This window comes from Anguilla rostrata, chromosome 12 (genome assembly GCF_018555375.3).
Source record: "Anguilla rostrata isolate EN2019 chromosome 12, ASM1855537v3, whole genome shotgun sequence".
Classification (NCBI taxonomy): domain Eukaryota; kingdom Metazoa; phylum Chordata; class Actinopteri; order Anguilliformes; family Anguillidae; genus Anguilla; species Anguilla rostrata.
Window position 1 is genome coordinate 21707287 of NC_057944.1, and position 24118 is coordinate 21731404.

Consider the following 24118-nt stretch of genomic DNA (forward strand, 5'->3'; position numbering starts at 1 on the left):
AAAAGGAACCAAGAACTCAGAGATGAAAAGACGAACCGAATCTAAACATTACACTGAGGCTAATGCTCCAGTCTCCTGTAAAGACGATGTGAAGGCCATAGTTATACATACCTAATCTATTAACATCTCTATCTAATTTTCCCCCGAATAAAAACATTATGTATATCTACTTGAATGTGCTAACTAACTGTAAATACAACAAACTTTGTGTAAAGTATTTTAAAATTATACTATTTTTCACGTTCGCTGGCAACCAGTACCAAGGCTCTTAGAAGCTCCCAGTTTATTAATTCAGTCACGTGACCTCTGCGGAAGTTTTTTTTGGTTGGATTTGTATTTAACTAGCGCTACAAAACAAGCGTGAGAAAATGTCACCGTTCAGTGTTCTTTAGTAAAAGACTTAAAATTTTACGCCGAGAAATTGAAAGGAACAGTAGCAAAGGTAAGAAAGGGACTATTTTGTGTCTATATCATGGCTGTTTATCCACAAATAAAAGTTTTTATACGGCACGAAAACCGGATTATGGAACGAATTGGAAACACAGTAGTGGCGCCTTATCTTTTTGTTTCAGCTAGAAAATTTGCTTGCTCTTAGGCTACTGGTTCGAATTAAACGGTACATGCTGGCAGGCTATGCATACATTTTTGCCCTCACTTATTTCGCGTTAATATTCTGCAGATAGCCTCGGACCAAGAACTTAGCCAACTAGCTTTTTCTTGTGAGATTTTATTTTTGAAATGCTAGATATGGCATACAGTGCAGCTGTTTCCACGAAAACGTCCCTTAAAAAGTTAAAAAAAATTTTTTTTCCCCTATATCTCAAGCCTAAGGTTTAGAAACTTTATTTCTTGCGGGCTTTCTGGAATGCAGAAATGTTGACGCATTTGTTTATGCAAGGGTGTCACTGTATTCAGTCGGCGTCCACGGCTCTACTCGGTGGAATTTTTAAAGTTGCAGAAGCATTTCATCCCGGTGCAAATAAAATTGAAAATTGAATTGAAGACTGAATTCCACGTGTCAACTGGATGAATCCTGTCTATATTCCGGTATGAAATATTGTCTATGGACTTGATATGATTGACATTAATCCGCGTGGTAATGGATGTTTATCCGATCCGGTCGTGGAACATCTCTGCGTGTACTCCCTGTGATTATTAGGGGAATGGCTTGAGTAAGATTAGGCAAGGCCATTAGACAGTTCCATTAACACGGTTTTAAAATGCTGCTTGATCTCAGAATTGAATTTATAGTAATCGAATAAAATCCGTATGTCCTCTCTGCACATCTTCTGTGTTCAGATGTCTGCATACTTGTATGTAGGCTATATAAATTCAAAATCTTCCATGTACAGTATCCGGAAGGTTTTTCTACATGATTGTATATATAAATTAAATAAGCATTTTTCATATTTTTTCGTATATTTGATAGCCTACTATTCAACAGACACAGCTCTATTAATGAAAATAAGCATTGCAGCACGACAGCTTTTGAAGGTATGCGTATTTAAACTGTAGGAGTTAAGCTTACTGCCTCAAAATGATGTAATTTTCCCTTTTATTTACAGTAAATGTTCATATTTTATTAATGTAACCCACTGTATTGTCTGAAAGTCATGTCAGAAAATATTAAAACTTTCAGTAGTTATTGCCACTGATTGTAACTCTGACCTGTACTTGTGGTCTATTGCATATGACTGCCTTAAAGTAGGTTAATTGGGAGAAATCAAACTGGCAACACCGAGTGTAAACTTGAAGCACACACTTCTTGCGGAATTGATTCACCATACATAGGCTACATTATCACTACTAAGAAATATATCCGATGTAGGTGTGAAGGGTAGACTTCCTGTCTGAATTTTCTATTTTGCTACGCTTTGGTACGCTGATCTTATCTGAAGCACAGTACAGACGGCAGGAAATTTCTGTCAATAGCGTTAAAAATTTGGAAGTGGCCTGGTATCTCATGGTCAATATTCAGGTTTCTGAGTTTACATTATTTCTACTTGGACTTAATATTCATTTTGTGATTATAAAGTATATTCAAGGTATGCTGAATTCCGCTGGCAATGCTTGTTCATTGATCCAGTGTTTTTAAGGTAATGGTTGGTTTGTAGGAATTGGACATATTTATTATTTATCATGGTAGTGTTGTCTAGTAGTGTAGTAGTAGTATAGGTTGTAGGCCTAAATGATACTGAAGTAGTGTGGAGTAGACAGATTAAAATTGGGAAGAAGACCAATGATACGATGGCAGAGACGAAGATGAAAGTTAAGATCACACTGTCTGCGGCAGCAAACCTAATAGGTCTTCAGACTCAACAATGCTGCCTTCCTGAGAAGAAAACTGCTAAGGTAGTTCAGATTGAGCTGTTTATCCAGTGCTGCAGGGAGAGCCCTCACCGGACCAGAGCCCTTGAAGCTCTGGTCCTGTTCCCAGTCCTCTAAGCCCTGCTCTTTGCTCCTGAGCCCCATGCTTTTCTGGGACCGGCTTCCCCCTCTCCCTCTCTGTGGGTGAACAGGGCCCTTTCCCAGAAGTGTGATGACTGTGACATTCCACATGCTGTTTCTCGAGGGTGCAGCCCCCTCCCCACTTCTGCACATCCGCACTCCCAGCCTGGGTCCTGAGTGAGTCAGCCAGCGTGCGAACGGGCCCAGGGTTCACTTTGTTCAGGAAACCTGCTGCAGCAACACCAAGGTTTGAGTCAGGCTCCGGGGCCTGGTTAGTCATGGGGCGGGTGGGCGTGAGTGAGTAACCCTGGAGGAACGCACTGACTGCAGGCTTGTGGTTGGGGTTTTGGGGAGGAATTGGGGGCATTTGGTTTGAATGCAGATGGGGAATGTTTTTGTAGGGGTGAGGGGTGAGCACTGCAATGCTCTTTGAATATATGTTGTCCCTTTATAGCCTGGTCTTCCTTATTTCCCATTGGTTTCCCAGTTTAGGATAGCTTCATGTGTCTGGGTGAATTCTTCCACTAGGAGCTGTGCTGTCTGACAGGCATGGTCTCTCAGTGCTGTGTATCCACAAGCTTTCCAAGTCCTCAAAAATCATTATAGTCTGGACAGTTTTTGTAATACCTGCATCATGAATGTTAAGTATCGGTTTCTGTGTTTAATACTGCGTTTTTTCTAAAGGTGTAGTGTGTGGTATGCATTTGTGCTTTAGTGGGTATATCTATATTTAACATTTGAATCTGATTAGTTGTGGTTTTTTGTTTTCACCTAGCCTATATGGAAAGAGTTACTCTAGAGATGTTGAGATGTAGATAAGAATGTATGAGTAGGGTGACTCTAGCTCTGGGTGGCTGTGGTTTTCTGTCACAGCCGACCCTGGCTGTCTTTCCTCTACTGTCACTCAGGAACTCATATAGGCTACATAATGATAGCATCTGTACCATCTTGTTACCTTTTTAACAGCATGGTAAAAGCTCTCCAAAATGTTAAACTATCGGTACTTGGAGAATTGGTTCTCGGACCTCACGCTTGTTTTTGAGACTGATCACATATTAATGTTGGCAGTAGCAGGAATTTGATTGACAACACTGTGTAAATAAACAGTCTATAACTATAACTATCTATCTAGTAGACCTCGCTGTGTTTACATTTCACTCATTTTAAGACGAATACATAATGTTTAGCTTTAATATAGGCTACTTGTGTGTTGATGGCCTGACTGAATTGTACTTCTTTGAGTTGGTGTATTTTTAAACCTGTAGAACACAGAGCGACCTGCAGGAAACGATGGATTTCCCATTGATCAGGACAAATGTGCTTTTATTCTTGTTCAGGCTTGAGGCTTACAGGCCTATTCCTTTACAACCAGTCATCTGAGGAACAAAAATCTTATATATTTTTTATTAAAGGCTGTTCTTTCTTTTTTTGGAAAGAGAAAGAAAAATATAGCCTAGTCAAATTGTAGCTTACAGATTTTGCCAAGGGTGTGATTCTTAAAACAGCTTTATGATGAGCTATGTAATGGGTGGTGTTCACTGTATAATTCATCCAGTTTTTTTCATAAACTGCTGGATCAGACTGCTGACTTGAAGTGGATGCACTGTTGTACTTTCTGCTTTCATGTGTTCACATCCCAGTGTGAAAGCTGGAATGCTGAATCAGTGCATGTATTAGGCCTACCTGAAGAGAAATGAGTAAAGGCCAACTTTGCAATGTACAGCAGTTTCATGACAACACTGTAGCTATGCACAACCACATCAGAAATAAGCACCCAGAAGAAATGATGGACAAGCCCAGTGATGATACCAGATTCCTTATGCTGTCAAATTAAAATTAGAAAGCTGCTACTGTAGCTCACTAGCCAAATGAACATGTTTTCACTTAACATGCTCTTAAAATGAATTCCAGTGCTAATACACCTCAGCTGTCTCATAAGGAGTACAAATTAAATTATAGCCTAATATTATGCATCGTTATTTTCAGACTATGTTATTTGATATAGCAAAGCTAACAGGCCATTAGCCTTCATTAGGCACATGCCTACATTCACTGCGACGCACTGTTAATGTTATTCAAAAGGCCATTAATTGACTTTGCAAATTGCATCAAAATGATCAGACTTTATTGTTTAAATGGTTAGGATACAAATTACCCCAGAAAAATGACTGATGTAAAGGGTCTTCCAGCCCCCTGTTCCACAGTCCACCACCTGAACTCGCTTTCTTGCAGAAAACTCAGACATGCTGGATTGGGTGCAATTGGCTGCTTTGACCACTTATGTAACTTGACCTGATCTGCTAAATGAAATGATGGATACATGCAAGGTTTTCTGTGATGATGACCTTTTAATAATTTATTTGAGCAAACCTAGGTGATTACTGAAAGCTGCATTTTGCTGACTGTGATATAACTTTTTAAATCAATATGCCCACATTCTACCGTGTGTGTGCATGCAAGTTACTGATGGAAAACACACACACATGCACACACACTCACACTCATTGGTCACAGTTCTGAAGGATTTGAAACCAAGTCTTTTTTGCATGCATGCTCCTCAGGCTGTTCCTGGTGCTGGCCCCAGACCCTCATGGCCTGGAGAATTTCACTTCTCGTTGCTATAGCCTTTGTATTTCTCTCTCTCGACCTCCTAATCCTACACATGGCAATGCATACACACACACACACACACACACACACACACGCACCTACACATACACACACACACACACATGCACACCATTTAATTTTTTTCCTGTCCCTCTCCCTTTCCATCCCTCTATCTGTCTCTCTGTGTCACACTCCCACACATTACCCTGTCTTCATGACACATTTTGGTAGGGTGGGCTTGGAGCTCAGAGCAGGCCGAGACATTCTTCTTGCGATCATCTCTTAAGCTGATATCGCAGGGCTTAGCTGAACTCTGGGCAGCTCCACCACATCCCTCCAGCAGTGAAGAGAACATGCTGTTTCATTGGTCCTTATTTCCATCCTGTTCATACCCTCAATTGAAAAGATTAGGTCATGCAGGGTGGCTGCCTTTTATAATCCATTTTTCACCTTTCAGTATACATTCCAATTTGCAGTTGACCCATTTAGCAGACGCTTTTAGCCAAAGAGATTTATGAAAGTGCATTTTGCATGGGAAGCAACCAACACAACAGCAAGAGATAGCTACACTTACAGTTACAGCTGCAGTCTCGCAAGTACCGCCATCAATGTGCTCACCTGTAGACTTCAGTTAAAAGGAAGAAAGGGTTAATTCATTTTTTTGAACAGATAGAAACACAGAGTTAAATGGAAACATGGAGCTGTAATTTGAAATAGACTTGATGCATTTGTGAAAAAGACTGACGGTTTGGAGAAGGCCTTTCCACTGTGAGGAGACAGGGACAGAGAAGGGCCAGGGCCGTGAGCGTAGATGGAGGGGATGGTGGAAGCAGAGGTCTGGTCGGGGTATATCGAGTGATCGTGACCTGGTCGTTAATTAGAGCGACGCAGCTTGCATTCTTTTTTGCATGGGTACCACAGCAGTGCCCACCTGGGAACTGGGCCTGCAACCTCCTGGTTCCATGACCATTATGTTACACTTGTGCACTTCAATCCATTTTTAATTGAGTAAATCTTGGGTTGGAATTTAAATGAAGTGTGAACTTGAAAGGCAAGCTCTAGTACACTGGGCTCTATGAAGGTATTGACTTAAAAGCCAGAATTCTTTGCGTGTTTTATGGGGGTTTATTACATTCACTTTGTAGGTCTCTTTGGATAAGTGTTTCTGCAAATGAACACATCTAAATGTGAAGCATAACTCCCAGTTACAGCCACCTGGTGGAGTAATGTTGAGCTACTGCATGTGAATTAAGCCTATAGGACAATGGAAATTGGGGATCTTCTCAGTACTGATCGCCTCTGTATTTTTCTCTCAGGCCTCTCCAAGGTCTATATTTGAAATAATATTTTCATTGCATCATGTTTCTGTTATTCAAAACACTTGTACCATGTAGCCTAAATCATTTTAAAAAAATACTTAGGGCAATAATATTTTCTTTCTGCTGTGTCTCAGGAAGATAAATGAGCTTTTTAAGGCAGAATTGTGTGCGGTTATATGGTAACTGGTAAATGGACTGCATTTATATACCGCTTTTATCCAAAGCACTTTACAATTGATGCCTCTCATTCGCCAGAGCAGTTAGGGGTTAGGTGCTTTGCTCAAGGACACTTCGACACGCCCAGGGCGGGGTTTTGAACCAGCAACCCTATGACTGCCAGACAATCGGTCTTACCTCCTGAGCTATGTCGCCCCCCCAGGTTATATACCTGTTTCACTGACTGGGAAGACTAGCTCTGCAGTTTGTATCTCAGGGTTTCTACTGGATAGCCTGAATGATCTGCTGTATTTGTGTATATGTGTGTAGATTTACATGCATGCTGAAGTAAAGTAAGCAAACATCCTCAAGACATACTGGTAGTGTGGCAAGAGACAATGTTTTAAGTTCATATTAGATTGAAAGATGTTCTTTATGTGTCTCAGAAACGTAACATGACGTTTAGTTTTGAAAACCAGAAAAAATCGTAAGTTGCGCTTTCAATGTAGCCTAATCATTTTATTTTGCATTTCTGTACAAGGCAGCATTTCCTTCCTGAACTATATGTGATGTGACACTTCTGGCATCTGATCTGATGATGTGGCTTGAAGAATCTTTAAATTACTTTACTGATTATCAAACTGCTAAAGCAGTCACAGGTTTTGAGTTTCTGTTTTGTCTCCATCTGTCCATCCTCAAAGCCAATGGTTATGAAATTAGATGCCAGCACCTAACAATAGCTTTGTCTTAAATTATTGCTTTTATCTGTCAATTCAAGGTGCAGCTCTATTACACATATATTGTCAAGTGCATTTTAAAGCTTAGACTCTTCACACTTTGATGCAAAAAAACCCAGTCTCAATCGCTAAAACCATTAGAGATAACAAAAGAAATTAAAAAAAGCTAGTGCTTTAGAGCATGCTTTATCGATTGTTTATTGGAGCTTTGTTTGTCGGCAAATGCTTGAATAAAGGACACTGTGATAGTGATAAAGGGCTCTATATTATTGTTAATCGTTTATTATTTGATTTTATATTTTTGTAAATATCTCTAATTTTCCTCCTTATGGGATCTCACCCTTACGTGATCAGGAGGCTTGTGTAGGCTACTTCTTAACGCCATGAGCTATGCCGGTGGGAGGAGACTCCTGGCAGGTTTTTACAGTTCTGGACAGGTCTAAGGTGAGAGGTCAGCACAGTCAAATCAACTGTTGTTGCAGAGAGTGCTGCCTGCTGACATATGTATTTGTGTATGTTTGTGTTCCTGCATGTGAGGTTGTTTGTGAAAGACATGAGTAAGCTTAGATAGCTAATAAAAAGGGTGCTGGTTTTGTGCATAGATGCTTTCTCGCCAAAATCCCTGGGTTTTAAGTGGGTTTTAAGGGTTAAGGAGAATTAAGAGATGTCTATCAGATGGGTAAATGCTTCCCGTGGTCTCTTGGGTTTTAGAGCGCTCCACAGAGCTCTGGAAACTCTGTGCTGTTTGCACCACATGGAGTGGTCTTTCATTCCTCTTAGTTCACAGAACCAGGCTGTCATTATCAAATGGAATGTCAAGTGGAATAACTGTCCTTTTGGGTCAAATATGCACAGATTCACTGACTTTACACATTATTACTGATCTACATGCTATAAAGATCAGCAGACCACAGAGCAGATTAAAAGAAGCCCTTTCAGTTGCTTATTTGAGGTCTTTCAATCCAGACTGCAACCAGCCTAATTGCATAGTATGGGCTGCTCAGTATCTGATAACCTGAGCAGGGCGGCAGTGTAGCATAATGGGTAAGGAGTTGGCCTTGTAACCTAAACCTGGGGTCGCAGGTTCGATTCCCTGGTAGGACACTGCCGTTGTACCCTTGAGCAAGGTACTTAACCTGCATTGCTCCAGTATATATCCAGCTGTATAACTGGATGCAATGTAAGTCGCTCTGGATAAGAGCGTCTGCTAAATGCCTGTAATGTAATGTAATGTAATTGGTATGGCAGTTATGCCATCCTGCCAAGTTACGCCTTTGGCGGGGGCATGCCCCATACCTATACAGCACCGAGAGTTTGGCACTTTTCAGGGTTCCCCACAGAAATAACCACAACAGCCACAGACACTCAGCCCTTAAAAACATTAAATTCTGTACATTCTGACCCCATTTCAACAGACAGATTTCATAAACAACTTCACATGTCCACACAATAAAGCCCCAAACTAAGGGGATTTTGCGTTTTCTCCTTCTTCTTCTTCTTCTTCTCTTTCTTCTTCTTCTTCTTCTCATTCTTATTTTTCCTGCCGCCTATCCCAGTAATAACATGTCTCCCCATTGGACATTTTACCGACACCCGCCAAATCTTCACCTACACGACCCAATGAAAAACTTGCATACACACGCAAAATACCCATACCTTTTTACTCTGAAACATTTTCAGTACAAACAGCTAGTCCGCCTGTGGCCTAGTGGGTAAGGTTACAGTCTTGGGAACACAGGGTCCGAGGTTCAAGCCCAGCTAGGAACGCGTTTCTTTAACCTGCTTTTACCCTCATTAATAATTGTCTACTACTTCTCAATTATTGCTTTTGCACCATATCTACGAGCTGTTCCCCGAACTGTATTATGACGTACCGCCTGCACGTTCAGTTGTTAACCGGCTACAATATTGCAAAGCCATATGGATTCAACGGGAGCTCTTCTGTGCTAACTCGCCTGTGTTCTTCTTTAAAACCATGGACAGGTTTGCTAATGATATTTCACGCATTGCATAGCTATGTCATGGTGCTGCCCTAACAAAGTGACAGACTGGTAAACCTCCGGTTGAACGATTGAATCCCGCCTCGTCCTCAGGCAGATAATTTCCTCTTTTACACTAACGTTCTCTTACGCTTATATTTGCTTTACCAAAACTCACTCATGGCCACCCATATGCATTTCATGACAGCAAATGTATTCCTTTTATTAAAAAGTTACACCAGTTTACAGCTGTGCCATTTCTACTAACTACATTTCTTCACTTGGCTACTGTACAAAACCTTCTTATCAGCAAACGCCACGTTTCTACATTCATGTTACCTCTCCCTGTTCTCTATCTAGCCACATACAAACAATTACTACGTATGTACGTTCTGCAATTCCCCATTAAAACATTACATTTAAAAACATGATTCACTCATAATTATAACTACTAGTACTGAACATGAAAAAAACACAGCAGTGCAACAGATTTCACACGTTACTTAACCCTCCACTTTAACAGCTAGTGCTTTATAGCGACTGTTATATAGGCTATACCGTTCGATAAGGAATACAAGCTCGCTCATGGTCACTCCATTTACTTCACACTATACTCCGTGATCATGTCAACCTTCACCTACATGCCCATTCTGCTAAAAACATATTGTTTCAACTACGCAATTTCATAATGTCATCCTGATTTCTCTCACACTGTTATTTTCTCATATGCAAAGCCTGCTGGGACATATGCGTCTGCTCCTATTCTCCACTATCATGTTTTCCGGTTCTAGTTTAGCAAAACAGCGAAGAGGATTCCTACCTGCAGATAAGCCTATCAAAATGCCTTATAAACCTTACAAACACTAAAAGTGCATCTCCACGAAATAACAGACAACGGAGCAGGACAGAAGGCTACACAAGTTGCGACCTAGGGAGTTATAATTCTACGGGCTTGCTGATTCTTTTGTCAGTCAAGGCTCGTTGGATGGACGTCAAATCCCTGAGTACATACACTGGCCATATTTCATATGCGTTTCTGATACGTTTTACACTTATACGCCACCGCACCCTTTGTCACAGCCACTGTTTTACATATATAGCAAACCGAAACTGCTAAACAGTACACGCTCATCAGACTGTACAAATTCACACAAAGATAGCCATAATCCACAACCGTTTCTTACAGGGTCACTTCGCATTTCTCACTCTCATAATAAAACGCTTTGCAAAAAGAAGTGATATCTCATAAAAAACACGTTTTCAACGTACAAAAATGCCAAGTTACTCAAAAGTATTGATATCAAAATGACGCCATGTTACGGTACTACAAACAATATAGGCTATCTTGCCTCACCGAAATTACATAAGATGTATTTCAAAGCAATGCTACCCAATATTTCCTCAATTCTTTCAAGTCACTTGGCCCTGTGTGTATAAGCATGCACTACATGGACAGGCCAAACATATATGTGGATGGCTCTCTCACAGTCAAGATTGATTGAATAGCCATGTATATGTCCAATTTGTATTGGTATGTATGTATTTCGCTGCCCAGCCTTTCTGTTGTGTGAATGATAGTGTGTTTCTTGGTATAAGTGTGTGTTCGTAAATGTGAATGTAACATGCTGCGAGGGAAATGGCCCCATGGGGATAAAGAAGTTCTCTATGTATGTATGTACAATATGTATTTTACATGCAGTATTTATTGTACGTAGCAAATATACAATAACTTGCACATGTACTCAAATTCAGTTCAGAAGCAAGTACAAACATGTTTTCTGGAGAAATATGCTTCCTGTAGTTACTCAGCAGCAGTTTTGTACATTAATTTCAATGTGTTCCATGAGGCAATTCGAAATATTTGACTCTTTGATCTGACACAAAGTTTGCATGATATTGTAAAATGGTAAGATTACAAAACACAGGGCCAAGTGACTTGAAAGAATTGAGGAAATATTGGGTAGCATTGCTTTGAAATACATCTTATGTCATTTCGGTGAGGCAAGATAGCCTATATTGTTTGTAGTACCGTAACTTGGCGTCATTTTGATATCAATACTTTTGAGTAACTTGGCATTTTTGTACGTTGAAAACGTGTTTTTTATGAGATGTAATAATCCGTACAGCAAGTGACAAATACAATATGTTATGCTGAGCAGATGCTGTGATGATTCACTGATGCCTGGGGTATGTAGATTGTCTGTAGTGGTAGACTGGGTGAATAGGATTTTAATCCAGAAAATGTAAATATCTCTGGATCCGCTCAGAATATATGCAACACAATTCCTTCACACACACTGTCAATTTAGACCTCCAGAAAAACTGGAGTTGACATAGGCCTTTGTGTTCACTGTAAAGAACATCTGTCTTATTGGTTCAGGCAAACATATGTTGACTGTTACTGGACCAGTGGACATACAGAGAAAGCCATTGTTTCCCTTCTCAGATTACAGATTACATAGCTCTGTGTCAAGCTACTCTGAAAACAGGATCTGAAGCTTGTGATGTGGTGCATCCGCAAATACTTCTGCAGCCAGAAGCCAAAAGCTGATCTGACAAAGCAGTCAGTCAGAATGGGAAGAAGGAGGGCCAGCAATCCGTGCTGAAGTGTGCTGCCTTTCCTGTCAGGAGCTGCTCAGGCCAAGTGCTGTGATCTTGACACAAAGCGGCAGTAGCAGCAGCAGTAGTAGAAGCAGCAGCAGCAGTAATAGCAGCAGTAGCAGCAGTAGGAGTTGCTGAAGCAGTAGCAGCAGCAGTAATAGCAGCAGTAGCAGTAATAGCAGCAATAGCAGCAGCAGTAGCAACTGTAGCTACAGCAGTAGTAGTAGCAGCAGCTGCAGCTGTAGCAGTAGCAACTGTAGCAGCAGTATTAGTAGTAGCAGCAGTAGCTGTATCATAAGTAGTAGCAGTATCAATAGCAGCAGTAACAGCAGTAGTAACATCAGTAATAATAGCAGTAGCAGCAGTAGCAGTAACAGAAGTAATAGCAGTAACAGTTGTAGTAGCAGCAGCAGCAGCAATGTCTTTGCCCTGAAGGAAAGAAAAAAGACAGCTTCTGATCTTGGAAATACTCAGGTCATTTTAGAACAGTGGCCTGCAAACAATCTGTCAGTTGTATGTGTTGTTTTGTCTGCTTTTTTGCTGCAGGATTGTGTGTGTGTGCACATTTGTATGCGTGTGTGTGTGATGAACAGCTTTTCATCTATGACCTTTGGAAAGTGGCGTTTTTTCCCCTGAATACATAAAATGGAGCAGGGAGGCAGTATGAAATGGCCCGTGTCTTTGAACACCACTTTTTCTAAGGCTAAATGAGAGCAGACTGTCCCTCCTTTTGTGCTTTTCACTTTAATAAGACTGGTAGGAAGCAGAGAAGTGGTCACAGCTCAGAGGTTCCTCTGTCCCCCCGGGTGGCGAGCTATCCGCCCTGCAGACCCTGCCATGCAGACCGTGCCGTGCATCTCACCCAGTTCGCCTCGCTTATTTTAGGATGTGTGCATCTCCAGGGGATACTGAACATGAAAAAGAGAATGTGCTACTCACACCTCTACTGCCACCCCTCTCCCTCAGGAGATGTACAAAAGGCCCCACTTCCCCTGTGTGACATACGACTTCCTGCAACCGTGAACTGCCACAAAGAGGCGCGTCGCGCGAAATGCACTAAGTGCCCTTCTCCACACTCGCTCCCATGTAGTGGAGCAGGATGGACTGCCCAACCCTGTACCTGGAGATCTAACATCCTGTAGGTTTTCACTCCAAACCTAACAAAGCACACCTCATTCAACAGCCAGAGATCGCGGTGAGCTGCTAGAATCAGGTGTACCAAAATAAGGTTGCGGTGAAAACCCACAGAACGGTAGATCTACAGGGTTGGCCGGCCCTGCGGTAGAGAGAACAGTACCGCAGCTTTTGGGTCAGTAGAGGCTATGAGCTCTGGGCGGGAGTGCTTGGAGACACCGTGCCACGGGCCAGCGCTTTCTGCGACCGTCTCCCCTCGTTCGCTCCTCTCCCGTTTACCTCCCCCGCTTCTTTCTTTTTTTTGTCTCCTATTCCGCAGGGCTAGCTCGCTGGAAGAGGTGCGGGGGACGTGGAGAAAAGCAGATTTTGCAGAGGGCGCCGCAGAAATGTGTTGCTAGGCTGGGTTGGGGGGGCTCCCTTGTTAATTGTTGGGTCTCCTTTTTTTGTGTGCTGTAGAATGCCCTATTGTTGACTGGAGCACAGAGGGGTGATTATAGGGCCAGAGACAGGGCTGTGCTACAGAGCAGCTGACAGCCCTGTGCTCTCACCCACACACACCCAAAGGGAGGGAGAGAGACAAGGGAAGGAGAGGCTCAGAAAGAGAGAGAGAGAGAGATTGAAAGAGGGAGAGCGGGGAATGGATGAAAGGATAGATTGAGGTAGATGAAGGAACAGAGAGATGGAGAGAAGGGAGAGGGAGGAGTGGGGAGAGAGGGATAAGGTAAAAGGAGGAGAGAGCAGTACCTCTGAGACGTGCAGGGCCAGCGTACGCAGTGACTGAACGTCCTGTCCGGACCCTCTCACTCCCCTTTTATTCTCTCCAACCAAAGAGACAAAACCCCCCTTCTTTTCTCTGTCTAGTGACAGGGCTGCGTCAGCTGTTCCCTGGGTCACCCTTGGCCCACTTTTGCCTTTTTAATACAACCGTGCAAGTGAAGGCCTTTCACCAAAAGGAAAAAAAACGGAATAAAAGAAAAATAAATAAAATAAAATAATTGCCTTTTCACTTTGCAGTGTAAAACCGATGTGGAAATGCGGAAGTAAAAATATGGTTGAGGTTAAGTGGACCTGGTGGATGTGCCTTCAAGAAAAGAAAAGCATTCGCATGAACTTTGTTAATGTATGGACAGTATGTGCAGGGTCTTGGAAGTGAAATGTATTTAACGGGGTGCTCCTTTCCTCACGGGAGACTGAAGGGGCACTGCTGCTGCACTGATCTCAGAGGAAGTGCCGGAGTCCAGCTTTGCATTCGAGCCATCTGACTGGTCTCTGCTGAGCCGTGTCCCTGGTGTGTGTGTTGTGCTGAGCCACCCCCACCCCCCCCAGGGGACCTGACTGTGCAGACGGCTCTTACTCAGCTTCCTGTTCCTGTTTAAAAACACGGTCCATTCCTGAACTACAGTGCTGTGCGACTCCCGTCTTCCTCGACGTCTCTAATACGCTTCCACCCTCAAATCCTATCAATTTAAGGACTCAATATGTGCCCTAATTTTTGGGGGGGGGGCACATAAAGGAAGCCGAGAGAGGTTTTGTCTGTGTCGGAGGCTTGAAGCTGGCAGTAGCCACGCCGTTCTGCGTGAGGGAGCATGGCGGGTCAAATGGGCAGTGGCCTGCGCGCGCGGCCGGTTGAGGAGGGCTCTCTCTCTTCACGGTGATCGCGAGCTAGCGTGAAAGCGAGGGTAGCGGCGCGATCAGTCTGTCAGCGGTCGTCCCTCAGCGAGCCTCTCACTGGCGAGAGCTGTAGCAAGGTGCGCCGTGCTGTTGTTTTGTTTAACAAATTAACTTCCTCAATCCTCAAAATCAGGAAGTTTTCTGTCATGATGATAAGATGAGTGATGGGTGGGCGTGACATAGAGAAGTACCGAGAACAGGGAGGGAGATAGTGGCAGAGAGAGAGAGAGAGAGAGAGAGAGAGAGAGAGAAATGCGCTAGTCCTGCGTTCTTACAGACGCTCAGTCCGTCCTGGCGGGGAATATTGGATGCTGCCCATAATGCCTTGCTGCCCTGCTGCCCTGAGGTAATGGGACCTTTGTATTAGAGCTTTGAGGGACTGAGACTCTGGTGCACACAGCTTGCAGCTTGCTGCCGGACACTGTTGACTGAACCAGGAAGAACCTGGATTAGAAAGGTGAGTGTTTGCTCAGGAACACTGTACACATGACATTGGACTCTTAACTCTAAATACAGTCGAGGTCAGTGCTTTTGTGTCTGCTCTACGGTGGGTGTCAACCGTCAGACAGATCTGAGTCAGGGAACCTGAGGCAAAATGTCCATCTTTTTGGTCCAGGCACTCGAATATTTCTCTTTCATTTTCAGCCACTTATTGGAAATCTTAATCAGAAAAAGGGCAAGGTAGTTACAGCTATAGTTGGTATTTTGCTAACCTCAAGTAAGTGCACTCATCCAGTTGGTACATGCAGATGGTCAGGTGTGTTTCATAAAATTATTGACTTTGACCATAGTGGTTCCCAAGTTTTGATTTTGCCTGTACGATACTGGTGAAATGTGAAATGAATGATGTACAATGCACATAATTTTGAACCGATGAAGGCAGAGTGATATCAAGCCTCTGTCCTCTTCCTCTTTTTCGATGACACAAGCGAGAAGTCTGCTGGGGGTAAACTTTGTTCACACTTGCAGTTCACACGTTTGCTTGTCATCTCAGCGGCCCTGTGAATACTGAGTCCACACAATCTTCAGCAGAAATAAATGCCTGAACTTTTAAACTGTGATATTTGAGTAACTTTCTGTTGCTTTTTACACTCATTACACCATGAGGAAAAGGGAGGGCATAGCTGTTCAGAAACTGCGCAGAAATTAATATGCTAGTGAAACATTTTTAAAAGTCTGGATCTTTTAAGCTTGGTTTTTGAAACAGAGAGAATAGGTTATGAAATACCCCACTGTGATGCCATGTAACTCCTAACTTGGAATTTCTCTGTGTGGATATTGAATAAGATTCATGTGGCAGTCATGTAGTTTTGCTAAAAGACTCCGTTTTAAAATGGTAGAACGCCAACCTTAACTCTCAGAGGTTAGCCTGTAGTTCACTACTGACAAATGAAAGAACGGATGCACTGTAAATTGCATAAATGTGTATTTATGGCAATAAAACATCCTGTTTTTCCTATTTAAAGTGACATCAAATAATGTGAAACGCTTTCCGCGTGCTACTTCATAATTATTATAATAGCCTGGCGATCATCATATCGGTCTGCATTCAATGAATGTTTGTTCTCAATTTTGGCTTATGAATTATTATTGATTGATTGAATTATTATGAACAAGCAGTTTTTTTCTTCACAAGCACAGTGTGTTCTGTGGGTTCAGAAATAAACATAATTAACAATTAATGCTAAACTTAATGAAAATAAACTTTTTTGCAGAATTTAAGGGAAATATTTTGATTGAATGTGGGCCATTGTCTTTTCATGGCTTGGTTTGACAACTTGTTAATCATGAAACATTTAGTTTGCACAATGCAGTGAAGGATCTTTTTAGGTAGGAATTGACATACTGTTAATATTTATACAAGAATCAGTTCCTGCTTGTCATGACAACAGGTTTATGAAAAACATTTGGGGAACAAAGATTGTGACCAAAGCTCAGAACCTCTCCTGTTGTACTTTCATAGTTATGGCTGGAAAAAAGTAGAAAACGTTTTTCATAAAAAAGGGCACTGCCAGAACATCTGTGTGAATTCCCCTTGTTTTGTAAGGAATGCCAGAATGTGTTTATTGCCCTCATACAGCTGGATGTCAGCTGGTTGTTTATATCCAGACGACTGGTCATTTTTTAGAGGAGGGAGGGAGAATCGCACGTGATTATTTTTAATGCGTGGGAAGGTTAGTTGTATGTTGTGAGACAGCGGAGGGAGGGAGAAATGGAAGTAGGCCTATAAATACCCTGCACACTGTAAGGACTGTGTGTAAGTGCACTCTGCACAGGCAGCCGTATTTCCAGCCATAACGCGGAACGGGGGGTCGGAGGGTCACGTGACCTCACGACCATCCGTATCTCACAGTGCGTGGCCTTGGTCCCCCGGCTGTCCTAATAAGGTCTTGTGATTGGAAAGACACGAGGTGACCAGCAGCAGTATGAGTCAAGCTGATGTGAATATTGCCACTATTTATATCCTGCTAGTTTTCTTTTTACACTCCACAGCATATTCTTTTGTGATCTGGCTTCCATGACTGGTGCACCACTCATAATAAGCCGTGGTAGAACATTTGGTTGCTAATTTTCTTTCAGACATTTCCCATGACACCATGCAAACACCAGCTTCCCTTATGTAGAAAACCTGGCAGCTTGGCCTGCAATTGATATTGTTTACTTTTGGAAAAAGTATTGCAAGACAGTTACTCATTGACAAGTAGTGTATATGTGTGTATATTTTTAAATTAAGAGAGAAGAAAGAAATTATGCATGAAGAAATCAATGTGAAAGCCACTTTTTTCTCAAATAGTGATGGAAGACTATACATAGGACATTTAGGAAGTGCACCACCAGTACACTCATTCAAAAGAATGGATTGATGTATAAAATGCAATCTTTGAACTTCCCTTTTCCGTTGGTGGATGGATGGGTTGGGCGTCGCCACAGTGTTTTTTGAAAACCGTGACCTGATTTATTATTGAGGATAAGTGTTTCTGGAAACTGGGTTTGTGACTGACAGGTAAGGTGTAGCTTTCCTCTTCCTACTGCTTTCTCTTCCTCTAAAGATGATATAACTCGGCCACCTCCAACTTTAAATAAATGGCTCCATTACTGCTGGGGGATGGCATCACTCTTGCTGTCACCGTTAGGGACCGGAGCCAATTCTATTACATTACATTACAGGCATTTGGCAGACGCTCTTATCCAGAGCGACGTACAACAAAGCGTATAACCAAAACCAGGAACAAGTGTGTTGAAAACCGTAGAGGGAAGTACAGTTCCAAGTGCAGGAAACAACCGCGTAGTTTAACTTGGACCCTGTAGGTTAATTCCTGTCAGAATGCAAGAGAGAGAGAGAGAGAGAGAGCCGTACCGTTGGACAGTTCTTAGAGTTTGTGGTGCGTAAAGTCAGAAACCCTGCTCAATCCAAAACTTTTGTCAGTCTAATTTCAGGAACCCAAGTGAAACTGCTTGCATTGTGACCTTCTGGTTCCTGCAAATGATTGTATACGATTGAGTGGACTTTTATAATCCCTGGGTCTGAATTTCAGCCGAACGTGTAAGAGGAATCTGTGATGCATTCTCTTGTGCTTGCTTGTGACCTTACTTTACCGGCTTGATGAGCAGTGCCCACAAGTTCCTCTTGTTTGGCCGATGAAGCATTGGCATTCTGAGAAACTGAACACTGAAAATGGGCTCCACCCATATCACAGTTTATTGGCGTTTCTCCATTGAAATGACGCATTTTTTGTGAGGCGGCTAAACGAAGACACTGAGTGTGCTGGATGTACCAAATAGAGCATTCAGTAATGTGTTGGGGTGTTTAATTGAGTTAGTTCATCTAGTTACATTTATTTAAGGGTACATCCAACTAAACATTTATCATGGGGATTATTTTCAAATACATAATGACATTTCCATAAAACTAAACCAGTTAAAATGAATTTGAGGCTCTGACAAGAGCCTGTAGTCAACCTGAATATTGAGTGATATTTTTTCCAGTAAATGGCAGATTCATTCTATCACCCATGCAAGACGGCAGCACAAGAATAAGGGATGTGGTTAGCGAATGTTACTTCACTTTAATTTGTTAACTTTGACATGGCACTGGAGTAACGCCACGCATGTCAGACTCAAAACCATGTGACACGGTAGTCATTTTGGTCTGATATTGTGTATGATGTTAACCATGGGACCATTGGAGGACTGGAAATGTGTGATTGCAGTAGTCTTCGGCATTGAAGCACATGTTCAAGGGGATTTTTATGTGGACATATTTGTTTCTGCTAAGGATATTTCATTGCATCCAGGGGAAGCAGAACTTAACTTTAGGAGAGTGTAAGATATATTTTGTCTGCCACCAGTAGTAGTAAAAGTCTCATGTTCACAGAAGCCAGACTAAACCTGGTTTCACACGAATGTGCCCTATAACAACCCTCATATATTCATCCTTTACGATTTCCTATAAAATCTGTGCTTTTTCATCGCCTGACCAGATGGAGACGAACAATGTCAGTAAGCAAGCTGTGTAAATTATGTACAGTACTTTAGGATATATGTTGTATTAAAATTTGAATGAGAAACGTGTGCAATTCTATTTTAGCCATGACACAATAACAGCTTCCTGTTGTGGATGTTCCTGATTTGCGCGTGTTCTGTTGAAATGGCCAAATGTGAAATCCCATCCTCTTTTTGCAGGAGTCTGGTGTCATTTTACTGAGCAACCAGTTGCGCTCTGCGCACATAAAGCATTCTTTCTGTCCCCAACATAAATGTGCTCATAATTTCATCTGTGTGAAGTTTTGTAAATGTGCTTTGACAGCGGTGTGGGTGAGCCGTGTGAAGACGTATCAATGATGCTGGAGAGCCAGTGCTAAGAGAGATGAGGCTGTACCTTAACCATAGCGTTACTTTACCTCACTTCAGGTTACACATAGCCCTGAACTCCCCCGTTCAGTGTGCATTTGAAAATGTGCTGAGGGGCGGGGCTGCTGGGTGGCTCAGAAAGGGAGGGGGCAGGACCTCTGGGTGGCTCAGAAAGGGACTGGGCGGGGCCTCTGGGTGGCTCAGAAAGGGAGGGGGCGGGGCCTCTGGGTGGCTCAGAAAGGGAGGGGGCGGGGCCTCTGGGTGGCTCAGAAAGGGAGGGGGCGGGGCCTCTGGGTGGCTCAGACTGTCAGGGTGCTATTCTAGAGTGGGCAAACACTGGCTCTGCATCTAGACTGAAAAATCTTTTCTGCAACTGCTTCCTGACTAATATGGGGAAACTGCCAGTTACATATTGTACTGTGGTATGTATGGTCAGAATTAACTTGACTTACTTCACTATATGTATGGCATTTCTTGTTTTGGAACTGAGTGACAGAAAGAAATGTACTGTACTATTGATTAACCACTACATCCTAAATGACTGAATAAAATCAGAGCGGAGGCACTTCAGGGTCAGAGTTCTGTTTGTTTATGTGCTTTGGAACGAATAACTCATTTCTGTGCTGAGCAATCTTTGATTGGTAATGTTCAGTATCTTTGATGCTGAGTAGCCTAAGTAGGAATGTAGAACGGGGTGTTCTCCTGTTATGAAACCGCGTGGCTGTTTGTGCTCTGGTATTAGCGCGGAGCTTAGGACCCTGCTGACTGTTTTTCCCTCTTCTTAGGTTGCGTCCCGTGCGGGGTTTGTGATGCCGGGATTGGCTGCGCCTTAATCGCCTGGTCCTCTCAGTGCCGAAGAGTTCCGCGGCTCGGCCATGGCGTCGGTGGCGGACTTCCTGTCCGTGTCCGAGTGGCTGACCGTGCTGCGGCTGGAGCAGTACGCCCATGCCTTCCAGGGCGTCGGCTACGGCACGCTGTCCGAGTGCCGCAGCCTGACCCCCGGCGACCTGGAGCAGGTGGGCGTGGTCCTGCCGGGCCACCAGAAGCGCATCTTGGCCAGCCTGCAGAAGATGTTCTCGGAGGGGCAGGAGGGCGACAGGCCCATCCCGCGGGAGAGGACCACCTTGCGCTCTCCCTCCCACTCGAGCGGCCGTGAGGGTGCCGAGGGCCAGGGGCCGGCGCAGTCCCGCAGCCCTAAATACCCCGATCGCTGCCCCGCCCCTCCCCCTATCCCACCCAGGGTCACCACAAACCAACCCCCTGTCAAGTTCACCCCAGCACCTGTTCCCCGGTCACGCCCGGAGACCCTGCTGCTCCAGCCCCTCGAGCAGCAGCATCCACCCCCTGTCTCCCTGTCCCCATCAACGTCTTCCTCCTCTTCCTCATCCTCTGCCTCAGAGCAGGCGCCTCACAGCGAGCAGTGTTCCACCTCGGGACAGGGGGACATGGTAGTGCCACCGCTGCCACCCAAATGCTACCCTGTGGCAGCCTCCAGAGAGCCCCGTGGCCCTCCTCCATTGCCGCGGCGCCCCCCTATCCCCGCTCCCAGAATTGTGGTGCCCAAGACTCCACCCACACCCAGGTTAGTGACTTTTTTTATGCAGTAGCCCTCGTCTTGAGGTGCCTCAGCCAATGATCAGTGACATTTACAGGTGCCAATCATCAATTTGTGTTAAATTTGATTTGATGACAAGGAAAAGCCTCATTCGGTTAGGGGGCACGTCCCAAAGCTTTGACATGTCAACCTTGAATGAATTGTGAATGAAAGACAGTTTAGCCTTAAATATGGATATGCCAGTAGTTAATTCATGATTGTGTTTTGGTCGAAAATTGGTTTTAGATGTTCTGCAGAGATATATGGTGAATGTTACCAGAATGTGACCGAAGACATGCAGCCCAGCAACTACAGATGAAAATTAGCATCCCTGGCTAACTCTGGCACATACGCAGGAATGTTATTCATGTGCATTGTCTTTGTCAGATAGTAAATTCAAATTGAATAAAATTAAATTGAAAAGTCCCACAGTTGTAGTGGAGGTACACAAACCCTGTTGACACGGTGATGTGCAGACTGGGAATTGTGAGGTATTCAAAGCATAACAAGAAGCTTGAGACAAAATAAGTGGGTTTGTTATTGCTGACTGCAAAGTCTTTGGTGAGGGGGCCCTCTGGAGGTCAAAAGCTAACAAATGTGAATTTATAGCTTCACGCACAAATGTTAACGCTGAATATATAAGGTTATTAATATATTATCAAAAATGATTTTGGAAGAAAGTTTTGTGAAAATGTATTCTTAGTCTGTAGATTGTAATTCTGCCACTTGACTAATCTGATAAACCCAAAGTTGCACAAGCGCGCTAAAAACGGTACAGAATAGAGAAGTCACGTGGTTTGTGGGAATTACAGACTTAAGAAGAGTAGTCTGATACAGCGTTAGAGCGAATGTCTAAGGCCGTAAATGAACTGGACATCGAATCGAAAGTGTTCCTTGAGCCAGCTGTTGGCATCGTTTAGCGATCTGCCTTTTTAGCTCTTCTGTACTAGTGCTGCGTCTTCGTTTGACAAAATTAGTGATGAAAAATGATAAAATTTACTTTCGCATCTTTGCTGCAAGATAGATGATTTGTAATTTTGCACAGAGGCAATGTTTCATATTTGTTATTAGTTTTTTCCGTATGTGTGGAGTTTGATATTGTGACCCAGGAGAACATTACCAATGTAATTGGTTCTCTGTCTTCAGCTGATCCAGGAAGTGTTGGAGTGGTTTATTTCCTGATGGTTGCATCCGTTGTCTTCATATGTAATTTAACAGCTTTGTCCTCATTTGGCAAATAGACATGTAGTTTTACCTGCCATGTGTCCATTGTTTTACTTGGTTTGCCACTGGTGATATCTTGGCTCGCTGATAGGTGATTTTTCGGGAGGCAAAAGAAAAGAAAAAGCCTAAATGGAACTGGAGCATACTGAATGAAAGCATTTCCTGTAGAGGAAACCAGGCTCAGATTAAGGCATCGTTATAGTTCGTTACTTTTTGCTCTTTGTGTAGACTCTTCAGTAGTGCAAATGCGGTCATTCAGTTATGACAAAAATTAAGTGATGCAGCAAGAATGAAACAAGACATCTGTGTACTTTTTCTGCATTTTTGCTGAAAATAATACATTTGTCAATTTTGCCACTAGAGGGCAATGTTTCATTTTTGTTTTATGTTGTTTTTGCGTATTGTTGTTTTTGCGTATCAGTTTTGCGTATCAAATGTCACCACGGGAAGTTAATAACATTCACCAACCCGGAAGTTTGTTCATCTGATCTGTCAAGCTGATAACCAGGAAAGTGCTTGGGAAGTGGAATTCTTATTTCCTGATGGTTTGTCATCCTGGTGCTGTACTTCCTTCTCAAATAAGTAAGGGGTTCTAACTTCTAATCAAGCTGTTGTCCTTGCACTCAGCTTGGCCAAAATGAGACCATGTAGGAAATCTGTACCCTGCCAAAGTGATAATTGTTTCTTTGTACTTGGTTATCCCTGGTGAATAGTAACCTTGGTTACCTCGCTGAATAGTGTGATTTTGGTACAGTGAGCTGCTTCATGGTGACAGGAGGATAACAGCCACAGTGTGGTGCTTTTGCATTGACATGATTGAAAGGGATGCTTTCAGAGCCGTGAGTCTCTTCAAAGCAACGTGCTTTTAAAACTCCCATTTTGCCACATTTCATTTCTGTTTTTTCCTCAGTCTGTTTAGCACCTGGCTGCTTTGCGTGCGCGATGCCCAGAAGCTATTCAGTTTTATGTGCTCATAATACATGGGTTGTGTAACAGTGAACACTTTAAAATGACAGAGGTTACAACACAAAAAACATGAGACTTACCTTCATTGCAGTGCTGACAAAACATGTAAAGTCTTTAAAAGATAGCATAGCTGGCACCTATATGAATGTACAAAATGAATGTGTTACGACATGTGCATCCGACTAGTGTTCTTACTCTTACCCACAGGCCTAACCAATACAAATGACATAGACCACAACAGATTGAGCACTTTATTGGGTTGGCCATATTAGACTGACAAGGGCCCAGTCAAACGGGGCATTCCAGTTTATCTCTTAAGCGATCACTTAACCTCACTAATGCATTATGGGTATCTTGGGGGCTTGATCTTTCTTTGTAACTATGTGCTTGTATGCTCTCTGCCTCTTAGCATATTTTGTGTGTGTGTGGCGGGGGGAGGGTGCTATTTACATTGAGAGAGTTAGAGAGAGAGAGCAAGAGAGAGCGAGAAAGAATGAGCGAGCGAGAGAGAGTGGGTTGCGATACAGGAAGTATGTGACTTGCAGCACCAAGCCTAGCGCAAACATTTAGGCTAAAATTTCTCTCAGCTTCCTCTCTGCCTTCGCCGTACACTTAGTTCAGTTCGCAGACTTCAGTCCCTTTCCTCTCACCGGGAAGCACCCTGAGGAATTGGTGCGTCTCTCCTCTTTCCTCGTCATCGGAACAAAGAAGGGCGCTTGTTTGTTTTTACTCTCTGGAATAGTTCTGCTGGACAAGTCTGGACAGGTGAGTGGAGCGACAGAGGGTCCCCTCCATTCTTACAGTGCAGCTGAGGAATCTGCCGGCCTT

At 43.1% G+C, this 24118-nt stretch overlaps 1 protein-coding gene across 6 annotated transcripts in view; it reads left to right on the forward strand.

The window, feature by feature from the left end:
- The first annotated feature begins 299 nt into the window (after positions 1–299).
- LOC135235805 (arf-GAP with Rho-GAP domain, ANK repeat and PH domain-containing protein 1-like) overlaps positions 300–24118 on the forward strand; it is a 66631-nt gene continuing 42812 nt past the window's right edge. For 2 of the 6 annotated variants that reach the window (XM_064301654.1, XM_064301656.1), the window contains exons 1-2: positions 14866–15112; positions 20292–21088. In XM_064301654.1, the coding sequence (XP_064157724.1) occupies positions 20382–21088 (707 nt within the window). In that variant the 5' untranslated portion in view covers positions 14866–15112; positions 20292–20381. Of the gene's footprint in view, positions 443–14864; positions 15113–20291; positions 21089–23828; positions 24056–24118 lie in introns of those variants that run through there. The other 4 variants (XM_064301655.1, XM_064301659.1, XM_064301657.1 and 1 more) reach the window with 4 other exon arrangements.